The sequence below is a fragment of the Perca fluviatilis genome, chromosome 5 (assembly GCF_010015445.1).
Source record: "Perca fluviatilis chromosome 5, GENO_Pfluv_1.0, whole genome shotgun sequence".
Lineage (NCBI taxonomy): Eukaryota > Metazoa > Chordata > Actinopteri > Perciformes > Percidae > Perca > Perca fluviatilis.
The window spans coordinates 26109442-26124877 of NC_053116.1; the positions used below are offsets into that span (position 1 = coordinate 26109442).

The 15436-nt window shown below is 39.8% G+C and overlaps 1 protein-coding gene across 1 annotated transcript; it reads right to left on the reverse strand.

Moving 5' to 3' along the window:
- Positions 1-125: 125 nt before the first annotated feature.
- On the reverse strand, positions 126-9893 carry LOC120559533 (coiled-coil domain-containing protein 114-like). Its single transcript, XM_039801278.1, has 14 exons — positions 9180-9893; positions 8742-8841; positions 8155-8344; positions 7922-8047; positions 7683-7796; positions 4519-4586; positions 3962-4137; positions 2275-2397; positions 2106-2188; positions 1776-1944; positions 1392-1570; positions 1021-1115; positions 770-857; positions 126-444 (listed from the first exon to the last, which is right to left on the reverse strand). Exons 1-14 carry the CDS (start codon positions 9226-9228, stop codon positions 418-420), a joined length of 1587 nt encoding a protein of 528 aa, XP_039657212.1. The 5' UTR covers positions 9229-9893; the 3' UTR covers positions 126-417.
- Between the last annotated feature and the right edge of the window lie 5543 nt (positions 9894-15436).

Here is a 15436-nt window from a genome sequence, read left to right on the forward strand (position 1 = left end):
GAATGCTGACCAGTTTATTGAGTTTATCTGTCACTCTGAGCAGCTTCTTGAAATGCTCAAGGGTTAAATATAAAAAAACCTACAACTGAGCTATAGAGAGAATACATTAAATAACTTAAATACATTTATTGAATTACAACTGAATTAAGTAAGTACCACTGGCTGTGAACAAATACACATTAATATACAATATACATACTGTAAATATACCATTAGCTCTCACATTTTTTAAATCAAGCAGGTTTTTCCTTATTGAATTACTGACACATTGAAGCTTCACATGCCCATTTAAACATTCATAGAGCACAATAAAGCTTTTAGAAAATGGAAAAAGCTCAGCACAGACTTGTTTCCAGTGGCTCAGTGTGCAGTAGCTTATGGCAGCTCCAAGGAGCATCATCTACTGTAAACATCAGTTCAGTCTGTCTTCTTTTTCCTCTCAATCTGAGGGATACATAATTAAAAAAAAAACTTTTTTGTAATGTCTGCCAGGGCATATAGTAAATCTCATGAAATTAGCTGCAGTGGTTCCCAAACTGGGGGGGCGCCAGAGTTATAACGGTTATATTTATTTAAATATAAATAAATAATGCATGGTTCGGCTGCACTGCTAGCAAAGCACGGACAAGTTTGTGAAAGGACTGCTGGGTAAACTTAAGGCAGACGATGAAGCTACACCAACATCACAACTACCAAAACAAAGGCAAGAAAACAGTACATATTTTTCAATAAATTTGAAGAAATTGAAAATCTTTTCAGTTATACTCACCTTGGTATTGACCAGTTTCAGGAGATCATGTCTACTCATTGGCTCCTTTGCAAACAGCAGCAGTGACTCCACCATGTCTGGGTCATCACTGAGGCATCACAGAGATTGCAAATTCACATGTGCAGTTTTTTCAAGTGTACAAGAGGTTGATTAATGAGTATGGTATTGCTAAAAGTCTGTCTGACTTTTTTTTTTTTGTGTCATGTCTGATACCTGCATACTTGTCAAGATTAAAAATAAAAAACACCTACGCAGGTGTAGGGGTCGCAGAAGCAGTGGTGAAGTTTAGAGCTTGGGGGGTCATTCCCAGGAGCTGCCCAGCAATGGCACTGAGGCTGTCAATGTCCTGGAGGTGAGAAAGTATATCAATATGCTGTAGCAGCAACTGGCATTTTAAAAAGTTTCTAGGCTCCCATGTTCCATTTTTCTTTTCACAAATATGAGGTTGCTAAAAGACCCCGATGGTTTTTGGAATTTCAGAAAACACCAGAGAGGTAGTGTGAGGTTGTAGCTGGCTGACGGCTCTCAATACGCAGAGGCCAGAAGCTTCACCTAGTTTGTACTGGTTGTTGTGACAGTATCTCGACTCTCTATACTCACAAGGCGTTTCATATCCACATACCCACTGGTCAAGGTTCTCCTGGAAGTGAAGGAAGGACTGAAGAGTGAGAAGCTCATTGACTCTGTTCTCCGCCCTTCTCAGGTCCTCTACGATGTTTTCATCCTGGACTCCATCAGAGGAGCCCAGCTGGTCGCAGATCACAGAGCGGTCATAGCTGATCTGAAGCAATGATTTAACCCCTAGTAAAAATAGTTGTGAGATATCAAAGAGTTACAATATTTCTACAAGACTGATGATATTACGTTTATCTTCCACTAGTAGATGGAATTTTCAATGTCTACCATGTTACTTTACTTGTATATACTTAATTATTTTTAAACAGGGACAAATCAAATTGAATGCCACTGCATGATCAATATTATGCAGTGGTGCCCTGTGCTGTACCTTCTTTGAGCCGATCTAGGAGCTTTTCAATAAACTCAACACGCGGTTGATAAACTGCCAGCTGTTGCTCGATTGCCTCTTGCTTGATGGAAACTTTCATCTGAAGAGCCTGATGCTGCTCCTGCTGCCGCTGCTCCTCTGCCGCAAAGATCTCTCTCTCACTGCAAAGCTTTCAGTTCGAGACATAATGGAAGACCAACCCACCAAAATTACATTTTCCTTCATCCTTTATCTCTTCCACTTTTCTCTCTCTCACAAAAACACACACACACTTTGATTTAATTAACGGTGCCCATTAAACAGAGTTGCGTAACACCCCACAACACCAACCTGAGAGATCTGCCTTTGAATGGTCTCTGCTTCATTGTGCTGATAGTTGACAAATTTCAGGAAAGTGTAGTTCTGCTCCTCCACTAATGGAAATATATCACAACACATTTTGATTGCTGACTAAATGCACAACTTCCGTTGCCTCAGTCATTTTTTAATGGGGACTTACTTTGTATGAAGTTCCTGACTAGTTTGTCCAGGTCACTTTCCTCTGTCTCTGTGAGGATCTTTTTGATAGCATCCTCAAAATCTTCCGGTCCCAATTCCTTAGACTCCAATTGCTTGCGCTTCACTAAGGGGACAAATGTGAAACTGAAGTGAAACGCATACACCACAAGGTCCTTACTTTATCTATCATAACCAATGGGCGAATCTTGCACAAGAGTTGCTGTATATAAGAAATGACGTACAGCGCTTTTTTGTGTGGAAAATTAGTCTTGGGTTACATAACTTCCCACAGGGACTTGTATTGATAAACGTCTCCTTATCCAGTTTATTACATACCGACTTACAGTATAGGCTAGTGGGAAGGCATCACAAATCTTGAGATACCCCTACCGGAGGTAGAACAAAACGTAACAATATTTTTCTTATTCTCCTCCTCGATGCATCAAGATCTTCACATTCTGTTTATTCACACCTGTAGAGTAACCCCTGCCCACTCTCACGCCAGATTTAGGATAAATCAGAATTTGCATTACGAAATGATTTGAGTTCAGGTGTATCAGCTTCCCATTCGGCCTGGCTTTATTTTGCACTTCTTTTAAGTATGGGGGGTGTCACAATATTTGTCAGTTTAACCACTTTTGCAGTAAAATGTATATATTTTTTAAGAATCTAGTTCATATCGTTGCCAGGTTGGCTCAGTGGGTAGAGCAGGCGCACATATACTGAGAGGTTTATGCCTCGATGCAGAGGTTTGAATCCGACCTGTGACGATTTCCTGCCTGTATTCCTCCTCTCTCTCTCTCTCCCCTTTCTCACCTAGCTGTCCTGTCAAATTAAAGGCGGAAAAGTCAAAAAAAATAATAATACAAAATTTAGAAAACTAAAGCACTTAGGCAGGAGTGAGGACCCCATAAAAGTGCTTTAGTTTTTAGAGATACACAACATTTGTCTTATTCTCTTAGGTCTCCCACATATGAACTAGATTCATTTTTTTACCTAAAGGCATGTATTATTTAAAATGGCACATTGTTTTTAAAATGATTAGATACAGTACAATGCATAAACCGGTGCCAAAAAAGCTCAGCAAGACTGAAATCACATTAGCATATATAGTTAGGCTATAATGCAGTGATATTGTAATATAAAATATAAACAATTAATTGTATGTGTGTGTACAAAAATGTGCGCTCTCAGAAGAATAAAAGATAGCAATAGAATAACCTTCTCGTTTTGTCCTTTGTCAAGCAGTAACATCTTTTAAACACAAGGTGTCACTAGTTCATTTGATTAGATGTCAAAACATTTGGATTGAAAAAAAAACTGGCCTGCAGTGACAGTTGTCTGTTGTGTTAAACAGTCTGTGCTTCAGGACTAAAAACATCTCAAAATGCTGTGGAATATCAGAGCAATAATGATGAAGCTTATAATGACCTGTGGAAAAGGCTGGTAAGAACTGTCTACAACAAACAGGAGAAAGCATGACTGCTGCTACTTGCTGAGTAGCTTTGGCATAGCAGCCTTTGACATAGTGGCACACTTTAAGGGAACAGCAGGATGACTGAACTTTGTACACTCAGATTGCTGAACTAAAAAAAAAAAAAATCAAATAATTATATCCTTTCAAATTTGTGACATAAGGAAAGGTGCCACAACTAATTTTGTGTTCAAAGCATGAGATTTATAGTCACCTTTTTTGTGGTCTGTGTCCTGGTTGTTGCGTGCAATAGCCTTAATGCCTAAGAAAACCTCAAATTTGCAGTAGTGAGACATTCGCCGTTTCAACTTGCTCCTCTCTTTGATGTACTGAGCCACATCTTTAGCATTCTGGGCCACCAGCATCCTCTGTCTTTCATGGCTCTTCACACTAGGTGTAGCCATAAACATACAACAAATTGGACAGTTATACATAGTGGACGTACTTAATCTTCATAAATCTAAGATGTTACCTAGGGGGAAAACATATTGGTAAAAACTAAGCAGACACATGCAAGTGTGCCTCAACTGTATAACTTTAGCAAATGAAGTCTGCTCTGATGCATTTGTTGTTTGTTATCACTTAATGATGTCCCTCTATTAGATATTAAGAAATGTACAATCTCAGTTAGCATGCTCAACTGAATGAGCAACTGCTTCTTTGTAAGCATGTAATTCACTGTCAAAACAAATACATCTTCCTTGCTGTGCCTGATGAGTAAACATATGAATATGTACTCAAACCTAACGATTGTGCTGTAGAACGGTTTACCTGGCATTGAAGGCTTCAGTGCAATTCTTCATGAGGTTACAAATATCATTGCGAATCGCATGCAGCTCCTGAATGAGATAATACAGTTAACTGTCAACATTCTCTAAATATTACCCCTTTAATACCCCTTCACTCACCCAATCCCACATCAAAACATCTCCACTATCAACTAGGGCTGTGCTCGATTGACGAAATTCTTAGTTGACTAACACTCATTCAATTGTATCGACTAATCGATTAGTTGATTTAATCGACAGATCTGTAAATCTGAGTTGCTCCGCAAAGAGTCATGCAAAAGCACCACTTTAATTCTTGTGTTTACCAGAGATGTGCTCGTATGTTTCTTGGAAATAAGTCATTCAGCATGAAAAAAGCTGTTCCTTCAATGTATGCATTTAAAAAAAGTGATACAAATAAATATGTATGTGTATGATGGGGGGTTAGTGTCCTCATTTAGGATCCTAGTGGCCTGAGGGTAGAAGCTCCTCCTGAGCCTCTCAGTGCTGACCTGGTGTATCCGGTACCTTATTTCCAACCTCAACATGGAGAAAGGGCCGTTACCTGGGTATATGCATATTTAATGACTCTCCTAGTCTTACTCTTGCAGCGCCTGTTAAAGTGATGGTTCGGAGTAATTTCACCCTAGGGTCCTTTGCACCATGACCTCGAGCCAAACACCCCCCCAGAACCTTTTTTCACCTGGGTCTAACATTGGGAGAGTTAGCGTAGAGTAGCGTTAGCCGCTGAATAGCTTAGCGCAGAGGCTAATGGATCCGAAGTGTCTCTTAACATTACCCCACTAATAATGCCCGAAATGATACCAAAGGTCTACACTAGTATATATAGGTTATGCACTCATAAAACGATGGATTGTAAAGTTTGTAAGTACACCAGAAGGTTATGTAAATAACACTTGCCTGCTGGCTTCTGCTCTCTGCTGTTGTTGCTGCTGTGAGACGAGTGCTTAGGGACATCTACAAATTACAACACCGAAAAGAGATGCAACAAAATATATTTTTAATTTAACTTATTTTTTAAAGTAAGTGCTGTAGTATACTAGCAGGAGACAAGTAATAATTGAGGTAAGTTTGGAGACATTACCTTATTTAATCATTAAATTAATAAATATTTTTGTTGCATCTCTTTTCGTTGTTGTAATTTGTAGATGTCCCTAAGCACTCTTGCCCCGGTAGTAACAGCAGCAGCAGCAGCAGAGAGCAGAAGCCAGCAGGCAAGTGTTATTTACATAAACTTCTGGTGTACCAAATTTTACAATCCATCGTTTTATGAGTGCATAACCTATTTGTACTACTGTAGACGTTTGGTATCATTTCGGGCATTATTATTGGGGGGTAATGTTAAGAGACACTTCGGATCCATTAGCCTCTGCGCTAAGCTATTCAGCTGATAACGCTACGCTACGCTAACGCTCCAAATGTTCGACCCAGGTGAAAAAAGGTTCTGGGGGGGTGTTTGGCTCGAGATCATGGTGCAAAGGACCCTAGGGTGAAATTACTCCGAACCATCACTTTAATGTCCTTTAGGCAGGGAAGGGCACCATATATTATATGTTCAGCCTAACGAAACCACTCTTTGCAGGGCCTTGCGGTCCTGTTCGGTGCCGTTTCCATACCAGGCAGTGATGTTCCCTGTCAGGACGCTCTCAATGATGCAGGAAGAAATTCCTCAGTATGTGAGGGGATACCTGGAATTTCTTCAGGCGTCTGAGTAGGGTTGCAAAGGGGCGGAAATTTTCCGGTAAATTTCCATGGAAAGTTAAGCTGGGGAATTATGGAAACATTCCAATTTGGAAACTTTCATGGGAATTAATGGAAATTAATGGGAAATTATGAGAATTAACTGGAAATGTTGGGTAATTCATACAAACTCCATCTTATACAAACATAAATATTAACATTTTCTTTTGTAATAACTGTCTTCAATCTGTCTTCAATCAGCTTAGTAGTAGCCCAAACCATTGACCCGCAGCTTAAAGTGATGGTTCGGAGTAATTTCACCCTAGGCTGCTTTGCACATTGACCTCGAGCCAAACAACCCCCCAGAAGCTTTTTTCCCTTGTTATAACGTTGGTCGAATTAGCGTTATCAGCTGGTTAGCTTAGTGCAGGCGCTAATGGATCCACGTTTATATCTCGTAAAGTACCCCACTTATAATGCCAGGAATGATACCAAACGTCTACAGTAGTACAAATAGTTTCTGTACTTATAAAACGAGGCATTAGAAAGTTTGTAACTAGACCAGAAGTATATTTAAATAACACTTGCCTGATGGATACTCCTCTTGGCTGCTACTGCGCTATTGTGCGACATCACGCACAGAGCACAACATCTATTGCCGGAAAAGACTACTGGAGAAAAAGGGGTTGTTTGGCTCAAGGTCATGGTGCAAAGCAGCCTAGGATGAAATTACTCCGAACTATCACTTTAACATATGAAGGTAGCTAGCATGCTGCCTTTGATTTACTATGGTTAAGGTTATATGTTATGTTGGTTATATGCGTGCAAAGCTAACCATCAGCGCTGTCTATTGTTTCAAGCCTATCAAGAACAAGTGGGCTATACAATTAACACACAATGAGTTATGTATTACCCCCCACCCCCCCAAAAAAGAAAAAAAACTAGTATGTGGTAGCCTATGCTGATTACTGTGTGCGTGCGTGCATGTAATTGACGAATACAGGGAGGACATTCAACTGAAGTTGCATTAAATCAGGTTGTTTTAATCAAGATTATGCTGCAGGATGTTTTTTTTCAACTACATTTAAGTTCCCTATTATAGACTAACAGTATTATAACAAGCAATATTAAAAATATCCAGTTTATTCCCATTAATTACCGTTTATTCCCGTTAATTCCCATATATTCCCGTTAATTCCCATGGAAAGTTTCCAACTTTGAAAATTCCCGGAATTTTGCAACCCTACGTCTGAGGTAGACAGTCACTACGTTTACATGCAGCCAATAACCCGCTCAAAACCGGAATATTAGCAATAACCCGGTCGCGCACGGCCATGTAAACACCGGCAAAAACCCGAATATGCTCATATTCCGTTTTTTTCCGGGGTCTGACCTGTCATCTCTATAGTCTTGCTGACATTCATGAGTAGGTTTATTTAAGAACTCACTGATGTTAAGTGAATGTACCTTTTCCAGCCGAGTATGAACATGTAGAAACTGTTTCTTCTCAACCTGCAGTATCTTGAGCTCCTCCCTCAATTCACTATTCCTGGTCATTGTCGTATTGAAGCATTTGCGACCCTAGAACAGAAACATACCTACATTTTTTTGTGTTTACTAGTAGTAGTGAGAGTCTAACAAAAATTATAATAATACAAAAAATATTAATAATTTATGGTGAAGTGAATTATCTGTGTACCACTAACCCTGTGCAGTTTGTTTTCTATTAAGCAGGTGGTTTTTAGTAAGTTGCTCTTATCAGATTTCATACTGTGATGTGTAGTTCCCCCACCAGTCCTCTGTCCTTCCAACTTCCTCTCCCATATTAAAATCTGAAAACAAAAGCACACAAGTTGACAAGGGTCAACTGTGTTAAGAAAATCAAGATAAATTCACTGTACTGCATTCTGTGAATGGTCTATGGGAAAACACACTTCACCTGATCTTTCAAAGATGCCACTTTGCCTTTTTCTGCTTCCAGCTCTTCATCTATTCCGTCTCCACAGGCCAACTTGGCAGTAAGGTCTTGAACAACACTAGTATCAATCCAGCGACTGGAAGAACTCTGAGAGGCTCTGAGATTGAGTAAAAGCTCTTCACGTTCATCCTGGAGCCTCTGGATCTCCCGTCTGATTACACAGATACACAAACACATAAATACACACGTTTGGACAAAACAGGTGAAACTTACAGAGGACATGAGGTGTTATGTCTCAGACAAACATGAAAACATAGAACAGATGCCTTTAAAAGTCACATAAGTCTAATTATTTTGAGTATTAGCTGTTGTTTTTACTCCCTACTCTTACTACCTAGGATCTACAAGGCATCCTAGACTGGCATAGTTTGCTGGAAAAGACACTTTCAATCTGGCCCAGAATTTTGTATATGCCTTCTCCTTAAATCTAATCTGTAGTTCTGATTAACTGTTTATTCAATGACTAAAAACACACTGAATTAAAAAATGATGGTATTTAGCATGACCCTGGAGCTGACAAGAATTGGTAGATAAAAGATGCCACTTACTTGTCTCTGAAGATGATGCCTTGGGTTTTCTCAGTGTATGCCCGCTTGGCTCCCTGTGATCTACGATGATGCAGCTGCAGTTTGTTCAGTTCGGTTTCAGCTGCATTAAAAAAAAAGTCCCATCTCAAAACTAACGTTAACGTTACTTTTTAATCAATTATAGAAAGGAGGCATTTTCTATTATTGGTGTGAGAGATACATAACAGTTGGCTAGTCAAATTTTAGTAAATTAAGCAAATTATTAATATGTGAAACATAGCACAACATAGTAACATGTTTGTATCACAAAAAGTCAGCTAGCTAAAGCTAGTTACGTGTGTTATTGGTTCGGACTGTAGTTAACTAGCTAGTTAGCTAGCGAGTGTCCTTGTGTCACAAAGTCACAAGATGTAGCTAGCTAGCTAGCTAAAGAAATAGCGGCAATTAACAGTTACTTACAAAAATCCACAAATAATTGACTTCTGACAGCAGATGATCGACGACTCATATTGAATTACGTTATGAGTCTGGTGATAACAACGCTTAAGTTACCAGATTGTTAACTTCTTGAACATCGTGACAGTAACATTAGCTAGCTAGCTAGCTACAAAGTGAAATTTACAATGACGTGAGCGTAACTAAATTGTAACTAACGTTAGCCTAGCTAACCATTGGTTGTTAGCCACAAATAAGAAAGCTGCATTAACGTTAGTGTTAAATGGTAAGCGATAACAAACTAGCGTCAGCTAATTTTAGTTCTAGTTAACATTAGCCAAACTGAGATAACGTTAGCTAGCAATCGTTAATTTATATTAAATAACCGAATTAGCATTATTTAATTAGCTAGCTAGCTAGCTTAAGTGGTTTCGGTTAGTTAGCGATTTAGATAGAAATCAAGATGTATCAAGACATGCTTATTTGCCGTCTATGTTTGGTAGCTAGCTATTTTAGTAAACTACCAATTTTAGATTAGATTAGATTAACGTCATAGGTCATGGGTGCAGCTAACAACAAGTAACGTAGCTAGATCCGACCAGGCAATCTGATTGGTCAACTAGACATTTAGAACACGCTTGTCAACGTTGTAAATTTGAATCAAAAAAAGTTTTAGATTCAGGTTTATTTATGTTTGTAGTCATGAAAATAAATCACGTACCACGATGGAACACACATAAGCTCTCCAGTATATTTATATAAAGTAATTCATCGGATTAAATGAGTTTGTGTATAACATTATAACGTTTGGAGTTATTGGAAATGTTTGGATCATATCAGCTGTTGGTGACAAGGTGACAGTTCACGGCGCTACATAGACATAGCTATATCAGTTATATCTACGGTTGTACTTAACATAGCATACATCGTTACAGTATATAGCTATGTCTATGCTATGTTAAGTACATAGGCATAAATACAGTATGTCTATCTAGCTATGCTATGTTAAGTATAACCGTTATCCTTTACTTTGAGACTCATCTAGCTAACTAACGTTACACGGCTGTGGAATGTTCCTAGCACCGGTGTTCTAACGGAACACCATACCCATCAGAATGGGATACCTTCGGTTAATGCGCATGCGCAGCAGTGAAATTTGTGGGATTGCGCATGCGTTAAATTTAAACCATCATTTCAGCATACCTAAGATTACAAGCGGTAAGTGTTGGTGTATTATATCCAACCCGGTCTCACGGCAGTTCGTGTAAATGGCCACGTTATTCTTAATCTATTGATACGTGTTCACGGAGACGTTTTTCTCGTTTTTTACGTGTAAATGTAACGTTATTTTTTACGTGTAAATGTAACGTTATTTTAGGACTTGTAAATGTAACGTTATTTTTTACGTGTAAATGTAACATTATTTTAGGACTTGTAAATGTAACGTTATTTTCTCGGGGTAAGGACGCCGGGAGGCGGCCGAAAAGGTCGCTCCATAAACCGGGAGGCGCCCGCGAGGCGCCCGCTGGGGACCCGCTGGATGAGGTGGCCGGGAGGCGGCCGAAAAGGACGCTCCATAAGCCGGGAGGTGCCCGCGAGGCGGCCCGCTGGTGAAATACATTACTTTACATTTTCGTCTTGTCCACGTAAAAACCGACAAAAACGTCTCCGTGAACACGTATCAATAGATTCAAATAACGTCACAATTACACGAACTTCCATGAGACCGGGCTGTTATATCGCATTAAACAATGGGCTATCAAAACAGCATACCTCTTTTATAAACTGTATTTTTTTTTATTAAACCAGGGGTTATCAAAACAGCATACCCTTCACAAACACTGGTATGCTGTTTTGACAAAGTAGGCCAAATTGACAGACCCCGCTATAAAACTAAACTTCCGGTATGCTATTCTGACAAAGTATGCTACATCGACAGAACACCGGCAGCTAGCTAGATCTATAAAACAGCCACAATGTCTTTATTGACCACTGATCAGGGACAATTAACAGGTAGTCACAGGTGATGGTGCTTATGGCTATCATTGCTCTATTGAGCTTTTTGAGTTTTGTGTACTAAAAGCATTTAAGTTGGCACCCATTTTGGGACTGGAGTGCAGGTCTAAAGTTGCTGAAGCAGATGATGCCTGCAGTATATTTTTCCAGAAGCAGCTCTTGCTTATTGTTTTTGCCATCAGTTTTATTGTAATACAATGTAAAGAAGTTAAGTAAAGTTGAACAGGTAATTACTGTTCACACAGTTCTCTAAATACAGTACATTGCACCACAGCTCTACAATTTTATCAGGAAATCACATTCCATCATGGAGGGAGGTGTCCTTAATTACCCTCAGAACACAATTACAGCACATCATTTTTGGACCTTGCAACACATCCAGGATGACTAATTCTGGAGTGTGTCCCAGAGTCCATAATGCCAGATGGATCACGTTGTGTTGATAGTTGGACTAACACAGCTATAAGATTATTGTAAAAGAAGGGTGTGTAAGTAAATCTGAAGAAGTGACGAAATAATTGAATCACAGTAAAACTTTGACCTGCTGCCAGGATGGGATTACAACAGTGGTGTACATAGGCACTCCTTCGGGCAAAGCTTCATTTTCCATTTGACGTAATCTGGTAATTCTTTGAGTGGTTTCTGAACAAAACCACAAGCATATAGTTTATGAAACCTAAATTAATTAAGTAATTAATTCTGACTAAATGTTCTCTTTTTCAGAGTAATAAAGATCAACCTGGAGGAGTTCCCTTATCCTGTTTCTATGAAGATGTTTGGTCCTCACAAGTACAGATCAGACACACACACACAACAATATGCCAGATAGACTGGCGTCGTGCTCTTGGAAACAAGTTTGCAAACTGAGTCAGCAGCTGCATTTTTGAATGACTCAACCAGTCCACCACAGAGCCCTTTCGTTTCTCAGAGCCCTGCCCTCAACCCTCCCTCACACACAGGCACGTACTGCCTACGTTTAAGCAGCGCCTTACCTCACCACAGCATCACTTATTACTCCCACTTTACTAGGAAGAAGCTGAAAGAGCCAATAGCAATATAGAAATATTTCCTAAAGAGGTAATTCAACTAAAACTTAATAGTATTGGGAAGGTTGTATAAAGATGTATTTTATGTTTTATTTTATATGCTGAATCTGTTTTTTCTCACTGTATCTTTAATTTCACTTTTTAGCTAGAAGATCTATTTTTTCCCCAATAACGATATCTGGTGGCATGCTATGGCGAGTGATATGGTTTCTGCAGAGCTGGTAATCCTATGATCCTCCGAGTCATTTACTGCACAAATCAGTCATGTTGCCTGGAAGAGCCTCCTACATCTGCTTTGACTTTTCTCGGACTCTATCTGCTTTCATGCAGTAATATCTGCTGGCGGGCTATTATAATGTCACACTGCGTTATTCTCCATTACAAGACAGGCATCTTTGAACAAGGAAGTGGAGGAGGAAAGCAGAGAGGGGAGTAGTAAACTGTAAAACATGGTGTAGTCTGGCTCTGTTGGTGACTCAACAGGAAATTATGGAGTAAGTAAGGTGAGAGAAGAAAAGGGAGGTGGGTGGTAGTAAGAGGAGAGATAGAGTGAGGAAAAAAGGAAGCTTGACTTCATCATGCCTCAGAACTCTGAGCTATGTTGTGGGAAAGGCACCCTTAAAAGACATCATACCATGGTTTTCTGAGGAAATCTGTAGGGCATGAAAACACAGACGGCAACGTCATATCTCTCCCCCCGCCCCCACACTCCCTACTCTGCACAATAGAGTCATGATGTGCACGTACACACAGTAAATAATCAGCAGTCCAATAACAATATTACTAAACTTGACTATTTTCTGTTGCCCTCCTGAAAGGACCCTCCTGACCCTGTATGTCATGTGGTGATTCAAAAAAGACTGACCAGAACAAGTTGTGAATACAAGCAAATATTGACAGTGTCTTTCTGTCACAACTGTTTACCCAGAATGAAAAACACACAGTATGTCCATGTCCTGATGAGCAACCTTGTGTTAGTGCCAAAAAATATATTCTTTTTTTATTTAGAGAGTTGCTACTGAGGAGGGAAATAATGTAATAAATAAATAATAATAATATTAATGAATTTTATTTATATATAAGTGCTTTTAAACACTCAAAGACACTTGAGTAATAATTACACATTAAAAGCGGCTCTAAAAAGGTGAGTTTTGACTTGTGATTTGAACATGGACAGATCGTTGCTGTAGCAGATGTGTTTGAGGGAGAGAGCTCCAGAGGGACGGGGCAGCTATGGAGAAGGCTCTGTCCCCCCGACGCTTGGTCCTGAGCGTTGGAGACAGGAGGTTGGCATCAGAGGAGCAGAGGAAGAGGAAGGAGTGTGGTGGTGAAGCAAGGGGGGCCTGATTATGGAGGGCTTTGTGAGTGAGTAGAAGGACTTTGAATTGTATCTGTTGTGGGACAGGGAGCCAGTCGAGGTTCTGGAGGACAGGGATGATGTGGTCCCAGGAGCGTGAATGGGTGAGCTGACGAGCAGCAGAGTTCTGGATGTACTGGAGTTTATTTAGGACTTTGGATAATGTACCATAAATAATGCTATTGCAGTAGTCAGTTCTGGATGTGAAGATGGGCGGAGACAGGCTATGTTCTTTAGGTCAAAAAAAGTGGGTCCTGGTGATTTGATTGATGTGGTGTGAAGGAGAAGTTGCTGTTGAAAAGAACTCCGAGGTTGCGGATGTGTGGGCAGGGAGAGAGAGTGGAGTTATTGATGGTGAGGCAGAAGTCGTTGAAAAAGTCAAATCGCTTGCCCATATACAGTTTCTTTGTATTAACGTGAAAAGCCTTTTTTCTCCCTCCATCCTCACTCATTTCAACTGAAGCTCTTAATGAACTGGAGATCAACTTCACAGGGCTGCGGAAGGCCTCCCACTGGGCCTGCGGACTTTCTGCCCATATTGAGGCCTGAAAACTTGGGTAGGGAAGCTGCCCAGGCCTCCAGTGCTGTAGCATCATCAGTAAAGAATTGCTCTTTTCATGCTTGAGTCTGTGCCTTTCATTGAAGCTGTCCCCATGAAATCAGATGTCACAGAGTTTAAATCACTTTAATCCTTGCCACTTCCTTTCACTGACTCCGTTTTGTCTGTCTCTGTCGGTACCCTGGGGGGAGAAAAGTATTTTGCTTTCTTATTTTTTATAGGGACAGCACCACTACACATAAAGCTGTGTGTTTGTATATGTGTTTTTTCCACCTCTGATCCATTGATTTGCTTGTAGCTACATTTTATTCACAGGAAACATAAGCGGCCTATAATGCTATTGTATAATTTGTATCAATCAATTGGCATCAGAATAAATTCCACAGAAAGTGTTTTCTTTTGGCCATTAGTGCAGTTCCTGAGATACCCAACAATCAAAGGCAGCACAAATATTACTTTTCAGCTGTCCTCCTCTTCCTCCCGGTGGCTGTTGGTTCTTTGATAACTGAGCGGTCTCCTCACAGGATGAGGTCAAAGGCCGTGGTGCGAAGCCCACGCAGACGTTTGAGGAGCCTGATTCCTCCTTGACGCCACCTACTTGTCAGACCCAACCATCAGATCCATTAAATTTAAAAAAGATTAAACGAAAGTTGTGTTATTCAAATCACACACAACTCTGCAGACGGCGGTGATAAAGTCTGAATGAATGGTACTTATTCAAAACTTAATCATAACTTTTCTTTCTATTTATCCCTCATTTCAAAAACTAATTCAAAAATGTGTAGACCATACTTTCTGGCAGTCTACTATGAAATAAAAACATCAAACATGACTGTTACATGTCAGGCTGAAGGAAGTGGTGGGTGGTAACAAAGAGGTGGAATTTAGTATTTTTCTTTTGAATTTCTCTCTGGTTTTACACATTTATGTCATTCCAGAGTTGCATGGAAATGCCCATCGTTTCAGCTCTGATGCCCTATTACAGAGTTCACTCATATACTCAAAAACACATTTAATGGATATAAATTTGAACTTCTTACACAGGTAGAAGCTATAACTGAGGCATTTTGACCTAATCATCTATTTTAAATATTTACATCTAATAATAAGCATTATTGTGATATACGTATTTTTATTTGTTACATCCTCTAACATTGATTCACAGAAACAACGATTAAAAGGAATGTAAAACTCAAACATAAGACCAGTCGACCGTGACTTTGAAAACAGCAGTAGGCTTGTCTGTCTGCGGTCTGTAACAGGGCTCTAATTACTATTACATGTTTGTACACAGCTGGTTCCT